Below are 25,563 nucleotides of genomic sequence, written 5' to 3' on the forward strand. Positions count from 1 at the left end.
CTCTTTCCTTTCCCTGCTGATGCTGCCATTATTTCCTTTGTTGTTTTAATTCAGGATGCTACACTGGTAGGTGCTTTATAAAACAGTATTTGCATCCTTGCACAACGGATGATGAGTAACAGAAGGAAAGCAGGATGATAAAACTGAAGAAACGTGTGTCCAAAATGCTGAGAGTAGGTGAGCATTAAGTCCTTGTATGCATCTCAGCAGCCTATGACATTTCCACATCAAGTTTCCTTTGCATGAACATTATTGCTTTTATTTTTAATGCTCTTAAAGTAGTTAAGTTCTCTATCATGTGCACTGATTTTTTCTCCACATTGTACTCAGCCATTAGCATTTTCTCTTTTTTGCTACTATCATGTTATGCCAGCATTAGGCTCTATTAAACTGGCATGGGAGGCAGTGACTGGCAATTCAATAGAGAACAGTTGACATCAACAGTTGATAGTAGAGCAAGAAAAACTTTTCATCATTAGCAGCCCTGGCAGTATTGACCACATCCTTGATGACGTGTAGTGCAATCATTTTTAGCTCCAGTCTCAGCCGTTCTATCACACTCCGAGTCGTGTGCCCATTTCGCAGTCGATATCCTTCATTTTTTTCTACGGAGTTGAGCGGGGCTGGGGAGAAGATGAGTTTTGCTTTGCCACTGGTTGATTCATCTTTTCAGAGTAACTTGACTGAATTCAAACTTGACAAAAACAAAACCAAAACCCAAACCTGCCTCCCTCATCTCCCCACCCTGTGGGAGTTCATTGTACAGCTTTGAGAAGGCCCTGAAAAGCCCACCAAAAGTTCATCTCCTTCACAGGCAAGCAAGATCTGGGACACTGGCCAAGTCACCGTGTGGGAGGAACAGAGCCATCAATGCCCAACTATCAATGGCAGTCGTCAACCCTGACCTTCAAAAGATCTTTGGCCTAAAAGTGAACCCTAACCACTCATTACCACAAAGACTGGGAAAGAAAGCTAAAATTTGCCTTGATATTTGATGGAAGACACGTACACTATGATAAACTATGGTATTAAGGGATTACTCTTCTGTGCAAATTTAAGACTTCCTGCCTTGATCTTAACATCAATACCTTCATTTATGGGCACTCGTTTAGAAAAAGAAAGCTAAATTATCTTACAGAGTGAGCTATTATTCTACTGACGTTCTCCAAAGTATGACACAGAGAAATACAGTCTCCCTTTTTGATTGTGCTAGGTAATTCTGAATATTAGATTTTTACTAATGAATTCAATCCACTGTCCTAATGTCATTACAGATGTTATTCCTAATAATTTGTAATGTCTCATTTCTAGAGACAAGTTGCCTATAATAATGAGAAAGGAAGTTATTTTCCAAGAGGTGAAATATTATGGTCCAAGTTGGAAATGGAAATATTTAAATCTTAAAATCCGCACAGGATTCTGTAAGAGTATCTATGATGGACACAGGCTGATGATCTTGCACAAATGGAAAAATATTTTTTCTTTAAAATCATCCTTGATATTTTTACTAAAGAAAACCAAGATGATTAAAAAGTGATTAAAATTCATAGTACAAAATTTAACTCTGACAGTAAGGAAAAAAGAAAAAGTTGAGAGGAGGAGTGTTTTGCTGAATCAAGCATCAACTTTTGACACAAAAAAGTGATTCTTATTTTATGATTGAGAGAATGCTACAGAATTAATTTGCTTACCACTATACATGACATACTAAAAATAGCATGTATTTTAAAATATAAGATAAGCATATATTTGCTCAGGGAATAAAATGAAAATCTGTTTTAATACCTGATTCTCATAAGCTGAGACTCAAATAGCACAGAATATGAAACCTCTTCCCACCTAGATGAATGATAAGCAATAGACACTAGCAGCAAAGTGAGAAAGGGCCTACTCACTGTGTACAGCCTCTACAATGAATTAAGGGTTTTGTTTATTTTTTAAATTGGGAGCTTAGAAAGATTTTTGAAGACCACTATGGTCAGAAACTGCTAATAATCTTATTGCTGAAATAAAATTTTAATTTTTTTCCTTCCAAATTTCTTAATATAGGTGAGTACATGAGAATAGGAAGATCATACACCTTATCCTGGTCTTCTGTTCTTCTTTACTGATAAAACCAATTTCTCATCACAAAGCCAAATAAGAGAGCCAGTCTGCTCCACATATCTACTTCATGCTCATCACTCCCATCATAACACAGGGCTAGCTGTGATTATAAAATAATTTTCTGCAATGATTATTGATTGTGGCCAAAAGGTATGATTTTTCAGGCCTGATATTTCCAGGAAAACATTCTGACTTTGAGAATTTTGCTTGGGAAATGTGGAAACCCTCAATATCACTTTATAGCATCTCTTACGTAGTAAGAGATGTAAGAAGACACAGACAAAACAAAGCATTCTCACCTGCTGCAATACAGTGGATAAAAACTGCAGCTTTAAATGAAGATCAAAAGTCTTTTGTTTTTCATAGATAGTGGGACAGCAGTTAAATAAAAAGGCAGAAAAGTTATATTAACAGCTACAGAGGTTAACATATATATAGGTTCAGACTTACAGAGAACTTTAGGATGAACAGCAAGGATAAAGAAACTAGCAAATATAAAACACCATAAAATTTAGGTTTTAGATTTATTGCTAAAATACTTAAAATAAAGCAATGCCTAATTATTTTTGTTTGTGGGATTTAGAATAGCAGATCTCATTAAGACAGATACTGCAAATGACACATCACTTTTTATGAAATGAAACAGATGGGAAATGCTGATTTCCACTATCACAAAACAAAGCAGCACTAGCAATAGAAAAAGACTTTTGCAGTAGTGTTAAGAAAAAGAAAAGCCAGCTATCTTCAATTTTTGGGTCTACATGACTGCAATTTGGACACCGTGCATGTTTCTAGTTACAAAAGGGTCTGTACCTCACTTATGCCACAGTCAGATGCTCACATCAAAAACACTTGGGCTGAGTTAAGTAAGATGTCTTGTGCCAAATCGCTTCCTACTGTTTGCTGCAGTCCCTCTCCTGGACTTCAGTGTCCCGAAATGAACAAATAAAACCATTCATACTACCACTCTCCAGTGTCAAGTCAGTAGGCTTACCTTAATGCCCCTAATTTACTTAGGTCTATTTAAACTAAATGGACTGGTTTTGCCTTGAAGTAATGACACAACCACAGCTACCCTGTTGGCTGTGCTGTGACAGAAGTATCATCCAGCTGAGGAGCAGCATTTTCTTGAAACTCTTCCAGCTAGCTCTGAAAGAGCTCATCTGTCACTGCCAAATCTCTGGGCTGTTTACAAAAGAAGACAAGAAAATAGTAACTTTTTTGTTACAGTCTGTTTTCCCCCCATTTTGTTACAGCAGCTTACACTAATCTTCACTGATCTTCTGTAATGTATCTGTAAAATGGCTTTTACGTTTTCTTCCTAAGTAAATAAATGGTGATCAGAAAACCGAAGGAGATTCCCATTGCATGCACGCTGGACAGAGCTGGCTTGGGCGTGCATGCACGTAAGTCTCAAATCTGAGACTATGAGAATCTTGTTTACAAAGACACTGCATTCCCCATGTGAAGCCAGCTGAAATCTCACCTATTCTGCACTTCTCCAGGTAGATTCAACAGGGCTTTGATTCAGTTACTTAAACACAGGCAGACAAGGTGCAATTTGAAACAGCGTGAAGTATCTGAGGATTTTCAAACAACGCTGTCAGATATAACACAGACCCGGGAGATGCATGTTTCCTCCGGACTAGCGGCTTAAAGCCCTGTGGGATACCCTAGGACATCTCAGATTGACTATCTATATCCATACTTATGCAACTGTATTGAGCCCGGAAAGTGTCAGAACTGGAGGAATACAAACATTGCTGCCCACTTTTGAAAACTTTTTAAAAATAAATGTTTATGGTCTCAAAACAACTATTTTGCTTGAAACCAAAGACTCAGATTCTGACAAAATAAACTTAGGATCAACTTAATTTTCCATACTAAAGACCAATAAATAATAGTAAATACATGGGAGAAATCCCTTGAATGAGATTTTTGTCCAGCAAACTACTTAATCCTCGGTTTAAAACTGAACACATACTTGACTGCTTTGTTGAATTGAGAACTTAAAACTTTGGATCCATTAGCCCAATGTGAAGATTAAAGTCTCTTACCTCTGTTAGAAGAAAAAGCCACTGTTTCACCTCCCTTAACCAAAATCTTTTTTCTCTGCTGTCATTCAAAATCCTGTGCATAGATTATCTGCAGTTCATAAACCTTAAAGATCACTTTTTACAATGCTGCCCACATTCAGTTTTCAATCCTGGACTTTGGAAGACTGCCCAGATAATTAACATCATAATAAAAGCCATGATCCACCAAAGCACAAGAATTATTCCAAGCATCGTGCATACAAAAATGTGAAACAACAGACACACAAATATCTTCTGAGTTGTTAACCCAGGAAGATGTCATTGTATTACACTGTTCAGCTTTATTAGCATAGTAGTAGCAATGTAGTAAAGCTACTATACTTACGCTATTATGTTTTCTTGCTTAAGTGAGCCATGGGCTTCTGTCTCCTTTAGGAATTTTACTCAGTCATTTCTAAAGCTTTCAGGCATATGAAGCTGGATGGCAGTTTCCTATTAACCCCTGCCTGGACCAGCACACCAACCAAAATACCCAGGAGTTCAGGGAGTTGCCAGATAGTGATCACAGAACCAACTACATCATCTTCTGTGAGGATGGTGCATGCACCAGCACAAATGATTAACAGAAGCCCAGCCACCAGGAGACACAGGCTCTCTCTTGTTATTATAGCACTGCTGTTATGACATCGCAGCCATCCCTACCGTGATGCTTCAACAGGTCTGTGATACACAGGAGGGATTCACTGCCATGTGCACATCCAGTGCCATTCTCCAGCTCCATCAAGGCCGTGAGCATATTGCTCTCCAGTGACCAAGTCCCATGAGCCCTCCCTCGCCTGACCTCCCTTACTGAGCCCTGGCCACCCTCTTCAAGAGCAGTCCCAGGCATAGCCGCCAGCATACACCACACCCGGGAGCTGGCTGTCTCTTCTGCTGCGGTAACATGCACCCACATGCACAGCTACTTGGCTATTCCTCTCACTAAAGAGAGGTGCCAGGCAGATTTTCTAACAAGTGTCAATCTCATTATACCACTAGTTGAAAAGCGCTAATTTACCTGGTGAAAAATGTAAGATGTACTCTCTTGAAACAAAGAATATAGGCCTCTGGCACAAATACACATGAAGATGATGCTTGTAGTACATACTTTCCCCAAAATAAAGCTTTAAAAAATCTAAGATGAATAAAATGTTTCCAGAGAATGAAGGCATAAATATTTTATGGAAAGAATATTTATGCTGTTATTCATACTGTCAAGGAACTTGGCAGGTTTCACTTAGGGAACAGGATCCCACTGTGCTACTTAACAAACTTACAGGTTGTCATTCAGAAAAGAGCTATTTTGTGCCTAGTAATGCAATAATGTCAACAGAAAACAGCAGGATTTAAATAAAGTTACTAAGCCTTGGTTGTAAGATCCTCTGAGCAGAAGTAAATGCATAAAGGGATTAAAAGAAACTGCTCAAGCACACAGCACGGTGCATCAAGCTAATGCAAAGAGGAGAGAAACTCAACGTTACTACTGAAGTTTAACTCACTTGCTCATTTGCGTATCTTAACCAAGGAGGAGTACAAAGTAGAAGGAGACAAAAAGAGAAACACAAGTAAGGTTTTAACAACTATTTCAGTTTTTATGCTATGTGGGGCAATTTGCAAAAATGGCAGGGGCTATTTTGTTTTTTAAACAGTATCTCTATAGTTTCTGATAAAGCGGTCACAGTGATAGACAGCATTCAAAATGCAGTCTGCATTAGGCACTGCTGAAATTGCCTTCTAGAATGTAATTCTGGGGTGTACCATGAAATACAGACCTGGCCTATTCATCTTCATGAAAGCATTAAAAGAGAAGGAGAGAAGACAGAGTAGAGCAAGAACTAAATACATCCCATTTATCATGCTTGCCACTCTCAGGATCAGCGTCATTAAGATACTTCCAAGGGGATTTACATTTTGCTTTTTTCTTTAGGTATTTGGTTAGGGTTTGGGGGGGTGACGCAAAAAACCCCAACAAAAACCAAAAAAAAACAAGGCAGAAAGAACTGTGCAAATCACTGTGCTATAGTACAAGATGCTTCACTAACACAACAGTTGCACAATGTGATTTTTGGTTTGTTCACACCTGAAGTCTAGAGGGGCTGAAGGCTAACTCTACCCTGAGCATAGAAGACTCCATGGCCTTTCATTGCACAACTGAGATGAGCAGGCTTTTCAGGGGTCTGCATACCCCTGAAAGACCATGAACTACTTCTATAGCTTAATAAGCACAAAATGTTATCTATAAAAAGAAGTCTGCTGTAAGATTATGTTTGTTTTAGAGAGCTGTGAATCTCCACAAGACCATTTTAGGTAATCACAAACTTAGAAATGTTGAAAATGATTGTGCTGGAGGTTTAAGCAGATTTAAGTCTAAGGCATAAAATTAACTTGTGTTAATTAATACCCACCTAAATCCTCAAGTATCCCACATGAATCAAATAATTAACTCAAAGGTCAGCATTTTCAAACTTGTATCTTAAAGGCAGACATACAACTCAAAAGCTCAGTTTGAAGTGAGAACTGAGAAGCCATAAACGCCCAACTTCAGCTAACTCCCCACTCAAGACGTGCCAATTCTTGCCGTTGCTTCAGATCTTAATATATTAAATACCCTTTTTAAAGCATCAGCTCAACACGTGATTATATGAGATTCCCAGCTTCCATTAAAAACAGAAGTCCAGGTTTTTAAAGGTGCAGACGTGAAAGTCGGATTTTCATGAGCACCAGGTACTTAATTTCCAGTGATTCAATAAACAATACATGTTTTTTGAAATCTTATTTTACAGTCAGATGTACTATAACTAGAAATTCCCTGTGATTTAAGGTTGCTAATGTGTTCCAGAATAAGCTTGTGAGAATAGAAGACTACAGGCTAATGAAGACAAGCAGCATGGTGAAAATATAAGCAAGATGGCAGTATTTAATTTGTGTTTAGGAGCTCAAAGCAGATTGTAGGCACTCGAGCTCTCATTTTAATGGCCCAGAATTAGTGCTTCTGTATACCTAATTTGAAACTTGATGCCCAGGTCAGAAGTCTGGGTCTCTGGCCAAGAATGTTAAATGCCAGTCTGAAAGATCTGTAATTCCCTACATATGCATTCTCCAAAAATCAGGCTTCTTAAAGAGACAGCATATTGGGACATCTGGCTTTTAAGGCATCTAAAATTACTGGTTCCCTGACAATACGTTTTCTATGCTTGTCTCCTTTGAGACATGCCATCTACTCATCTTAAAGTTATTGCATGTCTTACGAGTTTAGCTATGTCTTTGTATTTTAGGTTACCATAGCCACAACTGGTATCATACACTGTCATCTTCAGTATTTCATTGTAAGATGTTGGTCAGCCACCTTTCCAAAGAGAAGGCACATCTCAGGAGATTTTAAATCACCTTTAAGGACAACTGTCAAGAGTAAGAATGAAAGTAGCCTGTTTGTTTCTCTACAGCTGGAGCAAGTTCCACTATCAATTCTGCTGAAGTCATGACCATGAATAGTACTGGGATATTTTGGTTTCTTTATTACAGACAGAAAGAATATATACTGCGACCATGAATGAATAAGACTTTTTTTTCATCCAAAACCAATAAAGAATTAGGAACTCCAAGCATTCTCTTTTTGCTGAACATGGTATGTCTCTTATTATTTTAAACTTAAGGAAATTTTACTGAGGGAAAAAAAATTAATCTTTACTTTATTTTAAACAACTGACATACAAATGTTAAAGAAATAATAAAATTAGAGGAGGAAAAAACAACTAATATTACTTTGTAGATGCATGCAGATGAGTAAGTACACCACAAAACATACATTTGCCATTTTCTGTGCTCAGTTCACCATACAGGAGCATTTCAGAAAGTCCTATTCACAGCCTTTAATTGTGGACTTTAATTGCATCGTTATAGCCTAGCTAGCCTATATACCCTGTTGAATAATTTGATATTGTTGGTTTGTCTTTGTAAACCAAAGACAAGCTAAACTGAATGCTGTCAACGAGCACTGGTGATAAAGCTTTTATTTAATTTCCTTAGAAAGGTTGTGTGTACATCATGGAGGTATTTGCATACATGATGACGAAGGTACTTACACTGCTGTGCAGTCCATGGCTAAATAACTCAGAATCAGAGAGTCACAGAATACTTAAGTTTGGAAAGGACCTCTGGAGATTGCCTAGTCCAACCCTTCTGCTCAAAGCAGGGTCAACTAGATCAGGTTGCCCAGGGCTGTGTCCAGTCAAATTTTGATTATCTCCAAGGATGTAGACTCTACAATCTCTTTGGAAAACCTATTCCAGCATTTGACCACCTTCACAGTGAAAAAGCTTTTTATGTTTAGATGGAATTTCTTGCATTTCAGATTGTGCCCACTGCTTCCTGTCCTGTCACTGGGCATGGGTGAGAAGAGTCTGATTCCCACTTCTTTATTTCCCACCTCAAACACCCCCCACGTCCCCCATCAGGTATTTATACACATTGAAGAGATCCTCCCCGAGCCTTCTCTTCTCTAGGCTAGACAATTCCAGCTCTCTCAGCCTCTCCTCATATGATAGATGCTCCAATCTTTTAATCATCTCTGTGGCCCTTCACTGGACTCACTTCAGTATGTCCATGTGTCCCTTGTACTGGGGAGCCCAGAACAGGACACAGCACTCCAGAAGTGGCTCACCAGTATTGAACAGAGGGGAATAATCACCTCTCTCACTCTGCTGGATGCTGGTGACTTTCTTTTCTGCAAGTCCACATTGCTGGCTTATATTCCACTTGGTGTCTACGAGGACCCCATGTCCCCTTTTCTGCCAAGCTGTTTCCCAACCAGATGGCCTCCAGATAGTATGGGTGCATGGGATAATTGCTTCCCAGGTGCAGGACTTTGCATTTCCCTTTGTTGAACTTCATGAGGTTCTGTCGGCCCCTTTCTCCAGCCTGTCAAGATTCTCTGAATAACAGAACCATCTCGTGTATCAACCGCTCCTCCAAATTTAGGGTACACTCTGTCTCATTGTCTCTATCAATAGTGAAGATGTTAAACAGTACCGGTCCCAGTATCGACCACTGGGGTACACCACTAGTGACTGGCCTCCAGCTGGATTTTGAGCCTCTGATCGCAACACTTTTGGCCCAGCAATTCAGGCAATTTTCAGTCCACCTCACTGTCTACTTATCCAGTCCTTACTTGCTCAATTTGTCTGTGAGGACTTTATGTGAGACAGTGTTGAAAGCCTTGTTAAAGTCAAAATAAACAATATTCAGTGCTCTGAATGCCTCAGATTACCATGATCTTTCAAAGATGAACAGTGGCCTCACAATGACATGGGCCCCTTCCCTCAGCTCTTGTGAGCGCATCCCCGTCGGGTGCCATGCACATATGTATGTCCCATTTGTTGAAATATTTGCTAACCTGATCCTCCTCTACCAAGGGTAAGTCTTCACTGCGCCCGACTTTCCCATACGTCTCAGGGGCCTTGGATTCTTGAGGGCAAACCTTACCCGTAAACTGAGATGAAAACAATGTCGTATAACTTAGCCTCTTCCATGTTCTGTGTCACCAGGTCACTGCAGTAGTGAGCCCCACTCTCCCTCATCTGCCTTTTGCTGCTGATATATCTGTAGAAGCCTTTCTTATTTCCCTTCGTGTCCCTTGCCAGATTCAACTCCAGGTGGGCACTGGCTTTCCTGACACCATTCCTGCACACTTGGACAGCATCTCTATTGTCCACCTGCGTCGCTTGATCCTGCTTCCACCTCCCGGTGTATTAGTTCTCTATATAATTTGAAAAAAACACCTTTCAAACGATGAGGAATAGATTTCCTTTAGAGAGTTGTCCACACCCCCTGTCAAAGCAGAGCTGCTGTGCAGACAAGACCCCAAGAGGTGAGGCAAGACACACAACAGACAAGAATGAGCCTAAGTGGATCTCAGGGATAAGAGTGCTTGACTGGCAAGGGGCAGCGCTGGGCTTTTACAGCACCAAATTCAAGCACACCACATGATCTGAAAAGAAATTCAGAGGTAGAAAGGGAAGAGAGTAGGTGGTATGTGCTGTGGAGTGACACTGAAATCAGATATCTCATTGTAAGGGTGAAATGGCACAAACGGAGGATCTCATACATTATCAGAACTGACACTGGATTTCAGTTTCACTAGAATGTGTTACTACTCACAGAGGCCTATTAGCTGACAGAGTAACAGGGTTGGAAAGCTTTAAAGCACAAAATATTCCAATAGAGAGGCAAAAGAAGAATCTATGACATCAGAATGAACTACATGACACTAAAAAGAGAGGAGCAAATAAAAGGACTGAAAAAACCACTTAAACCAGCTGGTTAACAAGGAGGAAAAAAGGAGAACTGGATATGTTTTTAAATAAAAATGTATAAGGACATTCTCAGTCAGTATAAACTGATATAATTCCATTAATATCAGTCACGTAACAGGTTTATTACACAAGCTAAGTTCACTGCTTTGAATTGATGCTGTAGGTTCAGAGGGAGGAACACACACCTTAACTGAAGTTTTACCTGCACAAGGGTTGCAGGCTCAGACCCAGTGTAAAGGACCTTGGCTTGTTTTAAGCAACTATGTTTAATTTGCTAACCACAAGTTTCTCTTTCTGGATTCTTTTACAATACTCTCCTCATTCCTCTACAACAACCACTTACCTTCTTTAACTCTTCCTGAATACTTCTGCCATTTTCCTCTGAGGACAAACTCTCCTTCTGGTTTTCAGGGTCTGTTCTATGTTCTGACTCTTGTTCTTCACCAGAAGATGTTTCCTTGTCACTCATTTTAGCAGCAAGCTGAAATAACCTGGATTTAAGCTCCTCCTCCATAAGGTCAGACTTGATATTATGATGCTGATCCTCACTGCTTATATCTGTTTCTGACAAATCATCAAAATCCTACAAAGAAATTAGAAGAACGGTATAATTACTGTATAGGCACAGAAAGAAAAACAAACAGCTTCCTAGAAAAGTATAGGTATGATCACTCTGCAGGGAAACTAGAAATAAAGCATACTAAGTGTGCCGACAAAAAAATACCATGTCTTTACAGAGGAATGCCAGTAAACCCACACTTGTTGGATTATATTTATCATTCCTGCTTACTTTTATATTATGTAAAAAGGAACTATCAAAATCATTATGTATCTGTGTGCAAATAATAAAATATGCCTAAATGGCATTTCCCATTCCCAGCGCTGCACTGCCATCACTCTCAGGCATGGTGCAGATAAAGAAAGTGAAGTGTGGGAATGAAATAACTTGTGACCCGGCAGTTGTGTTCAGCTTTCAGTTGAAACTGCGCTCGAGTTCCGTGACTGCTTGGTCTTTATCCTTATCTGTGGTTTTTTTAAAGACTACTAGGAACAAGTTTTGAAAAATCTCTTTTAGTACATGATGGTGCATAAGATTTTCAGCTTTCCCAGGGATTATTTACATTGGTGGATCCTCTACAGCAACGATTATTTTCCAAATGCCAAGCTCTTTGGAACAAGTTCAATCTTTAGGAGCATCTTCTTTTCTTACTCTTAGATCCTTAAAGGTGGGAAGTACTCAGAGGGTCAGTTAAGTACAGTGGGTGTTACAGACTCGACCACAAGTCCCTTACTTTGGAGGCTCAACAGAAGAAAAGCAAAATCTTTTTGCAAGTCTGTTTAGCAGGGTGCCTGCCCAACATTTAATAATGTGGAAAAGGGGATACTTTTGTCAATCCTTGCAGGAAATTTGAAAATATCTCAGGGTTGTTCCAAAAACTAATGTCCAGATACATACCAATTCATTTTCTGGATCTGTGCTATATGATTAGGACCCAATTTCCCCTGATTTCCACTACAGTCCATGGAGAGAGACAGGCATGTCCCAGAGCAACCTGCTCCACCTATAGCATTAACTGCCTTCTGGAAACGTTCTTCTCTCCCTGCTGACTGCTAAGAGAAAGTTTTGAATCATTAGACATTTCGTTTAGTGCTTCAGTCAAGTTCACAAAGTAAGGTGGAATTAGGTGGTTTTAAGAGTGATGAATTCTTTGAAACGGAGCATAATCGTGACAAAACCACCCAGAAGGAGGCTATGAAGAATGCAGCCTGGGACCAGCAGTGGTAGGCACATCTCAGCGGGTCTAAGAGGATGATTTGGAGCAATTCTCAGATAGGAAATTATTCCTATTTGCCTTATGCTCTCCTACCGTGACAGGACCAGACACTGCTGGAGAGACTAAAAGCTGTGTTCTCTCTAGCATTCATTTGGAAATACATAAACAGGAGATTTGCTTTGCACAGCTACTCTCTCTGCAGCCACAGAAGCAGTATTTATGGATGGCCCAATTACCTCCAGTTCTCACAGGAAACGTTAACTCTGACAACTCCTTCACAAACCCTACCCGCCAAACTGCTCTTAATGGATTGATAAATCGTGTTCGTAATGTCAGTTCTCATCTCTCATACAGTAAACTGTACTGTAGTGTCTAGCACTTTCACAGCTTTCTGGACAATTTTTGTCTGCAGTTATCTGTGAATCAATTACACAACTAAATTATTGCTTTATAGCTCACCTTCAGGATGCAGAAGGTCTATTTAGAAAATCAGGATTTGAAAGTGCCTGACTAGCTACAATAGAAGGGGAACCACGGGCTTAGGCTGAAATTTATTCTTTTCCCAAACAATCAGCTTTTGCAGAATAAAAAGCCTTTTCTGCCAAATGAACTTTGAAGCTGTTCTAAGTAAGATCGAGAACAAGATTTCAAATCAGTGTGTTTCCACTTTAGTTTTATAATGTTATGATATGCTTTTCTATACATGTAGAAGACTGGTGTCATTTCACCTTTTTAATTAAAAATCTGTATTTATCATAATGGTGCTTCCTTAAATTGTAAGAAGAGATTTTTCTTCAGATATATCTTGCATGTCATTCAAAAACTCATTACAACCCCCACCCAACAATCTGCTAATGAAAAATACTCACATGTCATTAAACTACTATAAAAAAATCTGAAAGTTTTTGCTGAATCAATCAGTTCATCAATTTGTACCCAGGAGAGAAACAATCATAATTTATGGGATTTGCAGGATAGAAAGCGCAGCTAAACTGTGCACTTGTATTTTAGGAGAATACAGTTTACTGGAGATACATCTCATTAAACCTGAGCTATTTGCAGTTAGGTATCTAGTTTAAGCTAATTACTAGAATCCCTTTTTACTTGAGTTACCTCCATTTATTTAATAGGTACCTCCAAAAACCTACTCTCGTCTACCAAAACATGTGGTTTAGGATTACAAGATTTGCTAGTGAGCTCTGACAGCTCTGCACCAGGGGTGTGGGCTTCCTCTAGCAGTGTCTGGGCAGGAAGAGTACAGTTTATCTCAGGGTCAAATCTGCAAGGAAGAGAAGAAAATCCCATTCTGTGCAGACATTTGAGTAGATCAAGCTTGTAAAGACAAAAGTTTGCTATTCTTGTTTAAATAAGCTGACAAATATGTGTATAAAATCTAGTGGCACAGTGAGGGAGGCTGGCAGTCCAGAGGGGCAGGTTTTCCCATGTTTCCACCTCACTGCTGTACCATGAAGTACTGCCAGACTTCATCATGCAGCAAGACATGCATGATTCCTCTGGGGGCTTCTTACATAGACCTGCTTAGCTTTAACTGCTTAGCAGCTATATCGGAGTAGCAATACACACATACCCCCATGGAAAGCACCACCAGTTAATTTAAAGAATCCATATTGACAACAGCAGAATCACAACTCCTCTTAATCCTGAAAAAATACCAGTCTTCCTAGGATCACACACAGCAGCATCTTTTAGGTTGATCTCTACTGCCTCTATCCAAATCTCAGTGAAATCCTGTAGAGCCCTGCAGCTGACTTCCCATGTATTTTGGAGGACAGCATGGCAGGACAATATTGCTAAGTTGGCCACCTTCAGCAGGATAAAAAAGGATGTAGTTTTATGAAACACGGTGAGCTAATGTAACAACCTAGTGCTGCTGAAAGAGAGTCATCCTGCACCTTCCTGTCCTTTACTCAGTTGTAATGAGTTGTGTAGGCTTGGCAAAGGGGTCCAAATGTGTGCTAGAGCTGACAGGGGAGAGATACTGGACCATGCTGGAGGCAGGTAGAGGGAAGGCAGGAAGGCAGATAGGAAGGAGGTGTTCCTCTTTTGGCAGCAGCAAGTTGCGATGTTACCTTAGCCACATGCCACACCATTACCGAAACGATCCCAATTCTAGCTTATGCTTTAACACATATAAAAGAATTTTCCCAACTCATTGGCTGGGAAACTTAAAGAGCTTTTTTGCTACATTTGCCAGCACAGATGAAAGTCATGAGCTGCCTTGGTATCCCTAGGGTTTTATTCCACATTAGCTAAACTTGTGTTATGAATACACGTGGTTTCTTGGGAGAGGACTCACCTTGAGGGTATTGATATTATTACAGCTGGATTCAGGTATGTCTGCTATCCACCCTTCTGCTTTCCAGCCTCCTTACAATGAGCAGGTGGAGTATTTACATTTCCAAGACTTGCTAGTTCCTGCTTACATGCAGAGATAATGATATCCTATAATGCTACACTTTGTGGTTTCTGTTACTGGTAGGCTGTTTGTCTCGTGTGTTGAGCTTTTCAGATGGTGGCAGTGAACTATTTGTGAGGAGATGATACCACTTTCATGGATTAACAAATTAAAAAATGTATTAGAAGCCATGACAACAATAAAAAATAATAAATACACTGAAAGGTACTATTATTAATTTAATAGATGCTATCTTAAACTTCATTTTTCTTTACTATTCACACTTTGGCTCTATCTGGTAAGTTTAATGACATCTTTGTGTTCGTATAAATCATTGTGTAAATTCCCATTTGCATCTATCAGCAACATATAATACTAACATCTCCAAAGAAGAATAAAGGGCTACCGCTTTATCTGAAAACAGAGCTTCAGTGAGGGCAGACTAACACAGCCACAAACCCAGTCTCACTATAAGAAAATCAAGCGTTTCTATGCAAGCATAAGTTCTTTAGCAGACAATGAACTAGGAAATACACCTTTCCTCATACACACTGTCCAAATCCTTGCATGCAAATGGCTGATAACTCAATGTAATCCTAACGAACAAAAAAAAGCCCCAAAATAAAGCAAGCAAGCAAAGTACTGCCTTGGAGGCTCCAGAACCAAATCCATGTTAGACTATAAATTCTTGAGAGAAAGCTCCATTCTTATAGGAAACCAAAAATCAGAAACTATAATTTTTAGGAGAAGACACAAATTGTGAGGTTTGCAGACAGTTTCTCAGAGAGCGCCAATGTAATTTCAGGGCAGCTATTTTCAATAAATACATCCCAAGCGCCATCCCGTGGGGACCGGCAGTCCAACAGCGCTCACTCCTTACCTGGCTGCAGGGCAGGAGGGCTGTAATTAACAGGTGGGGTCTCCTGATCAAAGAAGCAAACTCATAATGAGGTCACTTCCTTCACTTGAAGCAATTAAGCCAGTCCACTTTCTATCAGAAATATAAGAATTGCAGCTACACTAGGCAACATCTCCTCTCAAAAAGATAATGAAAGGCAATATATCAATATTATTCTTACTAATAATACCAATTATTAATATTATTAATAATAATGAAAGCAGACAGAGATTGGTGGTTTGAGTGGCAGTTTCTTGTAAAAAGTTACAATTTGAAAAATAGTTATAATTAAAACCAAGGTTGCACTTCCCAGTTCAGTTCCCACAGGAATATAAGTCTTCTGTGGTACATAGGCAAACAGGTTATCAGAAATTTATTACAGTAGGACCTTAGTTTTATCAGGACAATTTTCATGTCTTGCTTCATGTACTTGCTTCATGACTGTGTTTACAGCATCTCTACAGGCAACCCAGTAAAGCAGGTTGTTCTTTTACCTATCAAGTGGCAAAAAACTCTCCCCAAATACAGTACATCTTGATATCCATTCTCAGGTTTCCCTTTTTAAGTCGCTCCAGACTTTAGACAATGAATTCTCTCTCAGTCACAAAGACAGCATTCCAGTGTTGAGTCTAAAATACATTTAACAAAAAAATGCCACAGCATTATCCTAATCTAGGTACTGGATCTTGATTAAAAAATACCTAATTTTAAATAGAAATTCAGTTGTGAGTTACGAAATGACCGCAGTTGTTCCAGAATGTAACTGCTTACAATTCTCTACACTTGCAGCAGGAAGAGACGAAAGGGCCCATTTTCATTTCACTGAGTCTCAGAGAGCAGCAAACAAGAAAGCAACCTTCACTATTTGAAAATTAAAAAAGAAAACCCAACTTTTACACTGCTAAACTGAAATCTTGTTCTACAATGCTGATGAAAACATAATGGTTAACAAATTATCATCTTATTATTAAAATGAAGTAAAGTAAGGCTGTTATTGCAATGCGATAAAGTATGGAAAAAGTATATTTCTTCACCGCAATTTACATATGATCAGTTGTTCGGTGTCTAATGTCTACATGCAACATGGTTTAGAAGAGCATTTTGTATGGTTTCTGCAAATTCTGTATAATCTCAGCATGTGAAAATCTATGCCTGGTTTAAGATCCCACAAGGAGGCTTCCTTAAGTTTATGCTGTTTGCAATTCTTCACACACCTATGCTATCGTTTTGTACAAACTGTTTACATGTAGGGTGCTGTCTACTGCTGCCTCAATCATTTTACCAAGATCAACACATTACTTTGGGGATTATATGAAACTCTGACACCCCTTTAATCTCATTTTTCTAAGCAATATAAATGATGTGTGGCTAATTTATTTTCATACCTCAAATCATAATCCTTATGCTTATGATCATTTTAATTGCTTCCTATAATTGTTCAACCATGCAACATCCTTGCTATAAATTGTAGCAGCCAGTCCATTCCTGCTCCCAGCAGTGCTTGTGTACGGGAGGCTGGAGTAATAGTTCCCCAAACGTGGGCACCAGCTGTCAAATCAGCCACCCGGGGGTGGGGTGGGGGTGTGTCCAAACACAAACGAAATGTATGCACACCCACCCATACATAAACTTCCTAGTGAGAATTTCATTGCTTTGAAAACAGTAGCGTGATCTGGAGGCAGTGTGCCTCTGCCTGCCCCACTGTGGCTGAAGGAGCAGGAGAGCAGGAACAGTCTCTTTTAGCCTGAAGCGTAAAATGAAGGGGAGAGTGGGTCAGAATCCCAAACCTTGCATTTTGAGCACAACAGAGAGGTATAAGCAGTACTTAAGAGACAAAGCAACTCACAAGACAGTTGGAAAGAACAATCATTTTCTGCACCAACTTGCACTTTGAAGCACACACTAAGCTGCTGAAGAATGCCATCACGTATGTCTGGAAGCACCCTGCCTTTCTGACCTCCACTGGACGAACATAGGGGGGGTCTAGATTGGATATTAGGAGAAATTTCTTCACTGAAAGGGTTATCAAGCATTGGAACAGGCTTCCCAGGGAAGTGGCTGAGTCACCATCCCTGGAGGTATTTAAAAGACTTGTAGATGTGGTGCTTAGGGACATGGTTTAGTGGTGGACTTGGCAGTGTTAGGTTTGTGGTTGGACTCGATGATCTTAAAGGTCTTTTCCAACCTAAATGATCCTATGATTCTACAATGTCCCCAGGACCTTCCCTGTGAGGTCTAATCTTCTACACTCTGCAGAGCAGTAGTAACTATAAAGCTACAATACGACTAGAGACACACACAGAACGTGCACAAATATGCAAAGCCAGAAAGGGAAATGCAGAAGTCTGTGTACAAAATACGGTCTTTGTGTAGTCCCTGGAAAGTCCTGTAATTCTGCCTGATGTTCTAAGAAGTCATTAGTGGTCACTGATGTGTTGTTAGAGCACATCATCATACGTAACTCCCCTTCAACAACTGTAGATTATAAATGTATGAGGACATGAGTATAAATGAATCAGTACAAAACACCCAAAACACCCACACCTGTCTCCTAAAAGCAGATGGAATAGGTACAGAAATAACAATAGTTTATCCAGCATTAAAAACCTGCTGAAATCCTAGAATCCTAATGTTGAGTTACGATCAGCTATACTGATGTCTTTCTATGGGAAATACAGACTAGTAGCATAAGCAAAGAAAAACAATTCCAGGCATCCTAAAATTGCTCAGATGGCTTTAAAGACTGGATTGGGTTGCTTGTAGTCAGAGGCATAGGGAGAAGACAGCACTTAGCGCCTTGCTTCAGGCTTACCATTACTCTGCTGCAGCAACGGTGCAGCTCCAGGATTTAAGAGGGGTAGGATGTGGGAAATGGAACTGGACAAGGGGTCAATATTCTCCTCATCCAGCTGGGTAATTAGAGTTAGAAGTGTGCTTGTACTGCTAAAAACGTTTTGCGGGACAATCAGATCCCTTACATAATATCAGTCCCAGACCTGGACAACCTCCAAACAGAGAAGACTTCTTGGTTTTCTGGTTATCCCACACTTCTTGTTTAAAAGAAACGTTTGAGGAGTACTTTGCTATCTTCAAGTTGTATGATCAGTTTTTCCAAGTTTGAGCTGTTATATTCTGTTTGTGGTTTGTTTTTTTTTTATCAATTGACAAATTATTTAAATGAAGTCGTTTGCGAACACTCACCCTAACACATCAGAACTCACAATCAAGTGACCAATTAAAAGAGGACATCACTTGGACCATATTTCAAAAATAGCCGTTTCTGAATTTCTGCTGCTCATTAGCTTTATGCCTTACCAGGATGTTTGCAAACAGCACACAGAAGATTCCCAGGCATACAAGTTATTTCTTATTCCAAGAACAAGGGAGTTAAAAAAATCCCCAATGCAACAAAACAAGTGATTAGTCAACATTTGTTAGCTGTTGGCAAATCCTGACTTTTTTTTTTTTAAAGAGCGCTGTATTTTACAGCATTAACAATGTCATTGATCAGATGGAAGTGGCATATTTGAGAAAAAGGCAAAGCCTGTTCATGGTATATATAACACTTTACCTTTGCTTCTTCTCAGTTAGGAGGCATGAGGAAGATAAATCTTGCAAGAACACTCCACCTCCCACTCATGATTCACATGTTATTGCCAGCATAGCTTAATTAGTTTTGCCCAGCTCTTTTTGAGAATGCTGTTGGTAAGCTCAAACACAATTACCTGACTTAAATTCATCTTGTTGGCTTTTGTGTGATTTTTTTCTTCACATAATTCTTCAGAGATCGCTTTGTTCTTTCTCCACCTTCTTGATCTCTTTTCTAAATCATAATGGACTTCTTCAGTCTCACTGCTGTCCGAATACTCCAAGCTGGTTGCCTGTGGATTGAAATTTACATCCAGTTCTCCATGGAAGTGGGTTTTTTCCATTCTGGGCATATCACTTTGAGTTCTGCTTTGTAACCAGAGAAGTTTGCTAGGTCCTTTAACTTCCTGGGAAGAGTTTACTGAAGATGTTTCTGAATCGGAGAACAGTGTCTCAGTATTGGTGTACAACCCAGAGGAAGGAGAGGTCACTGCCCGGTACTGATCATTGCCATAAACCCATTCAGTACCATACTGGGAATTGGTGTAATAGAAATCGTCTGGCAATTGCCGAGGCCTCCGACGCAGCTTGTTCAAGGCCACATTCCAGTCATAGTCGTCCTCGCTGTCTGAGCCCATCTCGTCATAGGCAGACACAATGCTGGATTCATTCTCCAAAGCTTCGAATACTTGACTCTTTGGTTTGGCGAGCATTCGAGGACGAGGCAAAGCGACATTCTGCAAAGCTACCCAGTTTCCATCAGTGCTTTGAAAAACAGAAGATGGATCTATGAAAACGAAACAAGAACAGTTGTGATCACAGTGTGCAAGGCTCATTTTACCTGCCAGTTTGCGATCAACTGGCCACAAATTGGAGGGTTCAACAAAACTAATGAACAAATGCAAGTGCTGCTGCTACATGAACTCTCTCATGTTGCAAGCCATGCTGCCGTACTCCTTTTAATCGAAGCCACCACTTAAGGTCATGGTGATGACTATTTAAAATGTGAGAGTACTAGGACCAAAGCTTTTTTCTAAACAAATTATTAGGAAAGGCTGAGGGAACATCAGTACACAAACATGTATAAATCCCGTGTTTTGCAAATGTCTTCGATTCCGTGTGCAGTTCTGGTCCCCCATCTTGAAAACAAAAGATAGAAAAAGGATCAGAGAAGAGCAACAAAGGTTGCACCAGGTTCTGAAACGGCTTCCATTCAAGGAATGACTAAGTAAGCCAGAGCTCTGCCATCTGGAGGAGAGAAGACTGAGAGGATACCTGCTAAAAGAGATGGGGGAATCTCTTACAACCTAACTACTAGAGGACATCAAGTGAAACTAGAGAAATCAAGGTTCAAAAGAAACAAAAGAAGTGGGATGCAATGGATACCAGACCTATGGAGCTCCTTCCTTAACGGTGTTATGGATACTAGAAATTAATCTGGGATAAAACAGAGATGGCTATGGACATGGAAGAGAAATCCACTGAGGTTTACTAAATACAGAAAAACACTTCTAGCTGAGATAGTCATTAAGCTGAAAGTTCTGGAGGTTCAGAGCCTACTCAGAGGCAGCATGAAAAATACTTGCTTTCTCCTAATCTTTCCTAGGCTCTTGCTTATGGCTACTGTTGCTGCTGTTGCTGTATCCTAGACTAAATGAGCTTTTTGTCTGACCCAAGCGCTGCTGCTCTTGTATTCTTACACTTTTTCAGAGTATGTTTTACAATTCCGACAGAAAAAAAAATTGCCACAAATATGGTCAAAAAGTGCTGTATAACTCACAGAATTGCATTTCTTCTAAATTTAGATTCCATTTCCAATCAAACTTGAAAAGTCCCTTCATGGGAAATGTGAATGTGTGATGACTCTACTGCCCACAGCAGTTGAATAAATATATAATGCCATGGATTTACACCATAATCTCAGCCTATTGAATGAACTTTTCAGCCTTATGGATTCCTTCCATGGGTTCAAATTTGCCATTTCCAGAAAACTGTAGAAATACTTATTATGAACTATTAGTTTTCTAAAACTGTAAACAGAACATCACTATTTAAAAATGGACAAAGTAAAATCTGGATTGTGTTGTAGATGATACTCAAGCATCTTGCATTACATGATTACAAATACTTGGAGCTTCAAGATAACGACTTTTTCCCTGGAATTGTTCATAAAGAATGCAAGTATGCAGTAAGAAGGTGTGCTTAGTTTTTAAACAAAAAAAAAGTCTGTGGTGCACTACCACCAACAAAACACCCCCACAAAAATGAAACAATAATTAAATGGTAATTAAACTTAGGAGCTATGCAAGATTTAGAACAGGTTTTGTATTTGTTACTCATTTGAGTCCTTTTGGCTTGTTTTCACTTCCTAAATTTCATGCCAATTCAGAGAACTTGAGAAAATACATCACTGAAGTCATTCTTACTCCTGCTTAAAAAGAAATCAAAATAGTAATAGTTTTCCTGTAGCAATGACCAGCTGAGGATATAACTGAAGTCAGGTTTATAAGGAGAACTAATAACTCTTTATTGTAACAGCTGATTTTGGAGGAAAAAAGAATACAAGCTGTTAAGCATAAGGAACTTCTGCTTGTTCACTTTTTCCAGCTGTGCTCACTAATCTAAGTATAGGATTCTCTCAAGAGAAAGAAGACCTTTCTTTAAAAACATTGTTCCTTCAAACAAAGCAAACAACTCTGCAAGATATAAATCTCCAACAGGAATTGAATTCAGCTGCACCACATTACACAAACGTAAAGCAGTGGAGTGCTACATACTTTTTTCTCTCCCAAACCATATCCCCTTATTTTGTTTAGCAACAACACATGAGAATCAGTCAAACATCCTGAGTTAACTGAAGAAAGGACAAGATAGTAGTTGATTACATCTTAGAGGGTAAGCAGGGTGAAAAGGAAGGCCACCGAGAACTTTATATTCAGAAGGCTGACTCACTTTTATCCCAGCTTCAAGTAATGTCAAATGCTCCCTTCCTGATTTTCCAAAACAAAGTCACTTACTTGAAAGAATGGATTTTGCACACAATTCTTTGGGTATACGCTATAATTTATCCATGTGAAAATGAAAACAGATTTAAGAAGTCTCATTGTGAAACTACTGGTAAAGGGGAAAAAAGCACAAATTCATGATTTGGCTCGAGTCATCATTTAAACCAGTGCAAACTGTAATCAAAATGAATTGTGAACTGCTTTTTGGCTACATGACTAAAAAGCCCACTGATGTCACTACTTTGAACTCTTGGTTGAGATTTCTTTCGTTTTCTGTATCCTAATACAGAGCTGCTTACTACTGCATAGGTGAGATCATATTTACACATATTAGCACAATCAGCTATTTACTATAAGCTCAATAGGCACCACAATTTCATCACAAATGTGGTTCTTAGATGAAAGCAGCAGAACAAATCCTCTGAGCAGAGCACCTAAAAGGAAACTGGGTCAATTTGTCATTCTGTTATGGTTAAGCAATTGTTAAGTACTAAATGGCTCAACAGTTGAATTCAATGGGATTGAAGTGGGTTCTTAAATTTAAGCACCCAATTAACTGCTTTACTGAAAATAGGCCTTCCACTAAAATGCCCAGGAGAACAACACTTCTAACAGGGGACTGAATGAGCAGTTCACAAAGTAATGCACACTTAGTTAAGTCACATTTTAGTACTACTTTACTATCACTTTCTTTTGCGGGGGAGGACGGGTATTGACACTGTCTAATTTTCAGTCTCCCAGGTTATCAACTGGCATTACAGATAAATGAATTGATGGGCAGCCTCCATCCCTGGTCCCCACTACACCCAAACACATATTTTGGCTGTGCGCGCACCTAGTGAGCCAGCTGTGGGAGTTACAGCACCAGTAAACTCACCCTACAAAAGAGAAGTTTTCTGCTTGTTTAGCTTCATGAACCAATTTGCTACAGGAGTCAGATGGGCTCTACAGCTGTTACAAGAGAAGAAGCAGGAACAAGCAGACTCTGTCATGGGAGGACAACAGCAGCAGATAGTGTTAGCTTTGCTGTTCCCCGTTACCTGGAGCCAGGGGCTGCTGCTGCAGTGAGCAGTTCAGCCCTTCCCCTTGTGCAGCTGTGGGCGTGAAAACAAACCAACTCTTCCGTGCAGCAGTTGCCTGGTGCTACACTCTTGTGGCCTCATGAACACTACAGCCAGAACAAGAGAGGCAGTGGAAATGGGACCCGCCCAAGAGCAGGAACCACCTTCTTCAATGACAGCCTGTACTTATGTCATCCTGAAGTAAGCAGGGAATTGTATTCTATCCCAGGGTGCTGATTCAGGAATGGCCTGACTTAGGAAGCTGCTCACTGTCCATCATCCATATTCACAGCCACACCTAATGCACGGAGACAGAGGACAGATCTAGGGAAACTGCTGGTCTGTGAAGTTCCTACTCATACAGCTTCCTCAAACTTGTGTGGAAGCAGTAGTTAGTAGGGCTGCACAGAACACTGCATTGGTGAATTCATCGGGGTTGAAAATAAAGGTGCAAGGAGGAATCCTAAATGTAAATTATTTCACTGTTTGGTTCACCATGTGTCCTGGTTTCGGCTGGGATGTGGTGGCTGTGTGGTGCTTAGTTGCTGGCTGGGGACAAACCACGACACCATGTAACCTCACGAACAGTTAACTTGTGCAACAGAAGGGATAGTGTGGGCAGCTGCAAACTCAACTGCAAAACAGCTGCAAAAACTTCAACTGGAGGACAGAGAACCAGGTGACAAAGCAGGGCCCCTGGGCTCTTGTGTCTTAGAAGATCTGAAATGTATCCAAATTAGATGCCTAATGTTTCCTAACAGGCCAAAATCAACTCCCCAAAGGCCCAAATTTTGAATCTTTTCTTGGGGAAAAAAAAAAAGGTAAGATAAGCAATGACACAGCCCAGTGAAATCATGACACTCAGCATCACCAAATAGACATTTTTACAGGTGACCCCTGCAAGCACAGAGGTCAGCAGAAATTTCCTGGAGAAGGTCTTTGCTGTAAGTCGTGTTTATTCCACATGTGAGTGAGAACCAAAAAAAGAATCATATTTGTACTAGAAATATTTACTTGTTTCATTTAGCCTGTCCACACTTTTCCAGCTGGGTAATGCAGAGAGCTTGCGTTCCTTCTGTTTCCTGAATTGTCCTTTTTGCTGCCTCCAAAGAGCCTCAGTCACAGATGATGCAGGGTCTAGTCCTTTACTGGGCATATCTTCACTAGCCAGGGAGAATGCAGACTGAGACCTCTGTGAGAATAAAAATGAAAAAGCATAATTTAAAAATAGAAATACTTAATTATCAAACTCTTTACAGTAATTAGTATGAGTATTCAGTTACCCATGGAAGTGTGGGATCTGCTAGCATCCAGAAATGGAATTTAATGTGTTCAAAAGAATTGTTTCAGCACTAGATTGCTTATTTATGTGCATTTCTGATGCTATGCAAGGAGGCAGGAGATTGTTTATACTACCATGGACCAGATGGAAAGAAATAATTAAGGTGAAGTTGTTAGGAATGTGCTTGGTGAGGACTGATATCTAACTGCTTCAACTCAAGCTAGCCAGAAAGAGATCCCATTGTGGTGAGACATGATGATCTATTGTTGGCTCAACGGGCCATCTGGTGTAACAATTTGCAGAAGTTAAAAATTAAAAAAAAGCAAACAAACAGCCTGTTCCCCAGAAATAGATGTGCAACTCAACTGATTTTAATGCAGAGTTCTTTTGTTTGCTAGGACATACATATCACACAATATGCTGGGCAGTTTTATGCAGTCTTGCTAATGAAGTCAACATAGCCTACAATTGCACATCTATTTGTTTATAGGAGGGTCACATTTCAAGTCAAAATGAGGTAAAATACTGTTGTGATTGTTAATGAAGCCTGACTACTGCTGAGGGGAAGGCGCTTTCCTTTGGATCTACATAAATAGATCACACATTTTAGTTTTGACTTAGGCACTGGGGTCAGCTACATAAGTCATATTTAAACTTGGCCAGTTTTAAAAAACTGTGAAAGCTGGCAGTGTCCTGCTGATTTCAGGAGAAGTCACTCTTACATATCAAATCACATATGTAATTCTAGAAACAAGGCTACAGCTTGAGTCAAGTTTTAACATCTGGCTGTCACTATTTTGCTGCAGCACAATTTTTTTTTTTTTTAATTAATAACTTTGCTTTTGATGACAACATGTGCTTAGGCAGCTCGAATGGCAAGAGAGATCACTTTTTGAAACGACAATTAGCTTTTTCCCGATAACTTTTTACCACTCAAAACCTCTGTCTTGGCCTTCATAACAGAGTCGGTAAAAGACTGCCTGTATACACCAAGGTTTCATTAAGAAATATGCTTTCAAGTGGCTCAGCTTCTTTATGCAGGCCAA

General features: G+C 39.7%; 1 protein-coding gene across 3 annotated transcripts in view; it reads right to left on the minus strand.

Annotated features, from left to right (window-relative positions):
* MYRIP (myosin VIIA and Rab interacting protein) overlaps positions 1-25,563 on the minus strand; it is a 243,360-nt gene that overhangs the window by 15,822 nt on the left and 201,975 nt on the right. For 2 of the 3 annotated variants that reach the window (XM_050892348.1, XM_050892347.1), the window contains exons 9-11: positions 24,250-24,427; positions 19,307-19,956; positions 10,836-11,075 (exon numbers count right to left, since the gene is read on the minus strand). In XM_050892348.1, coding sequence (XP_050748305.1) covers positions 10,836-11,075; positions 19,307-19,956; positions 24,250-24,427 — 1,068 coding nt within the window. Of the gene's footprint in view, positions 1-2,405; positions 2,469-10,835; positions 11,076-19,306; positions 19,957-24,249; positions 24,428-25,563 lie in introns of all 3 variants that reach the window. The other variant, XM_050892346.1, reaches the window with a different exon arrangement.

Source organism: Gymnogyps californianus, chromosome 2, assembly GCF_018139145.2.
Source record: "Gymnogyps californianus isolate 813 chromosome 2, ASM1813914v2, whole genome shotgun sequence".
NCBI classification, from domain to species: Eukaryota; Metazoa; Chordata; class Aves; order Accipitriformes; family Cathartidae; genus Gymnogyps; species Gymnogyps californianus.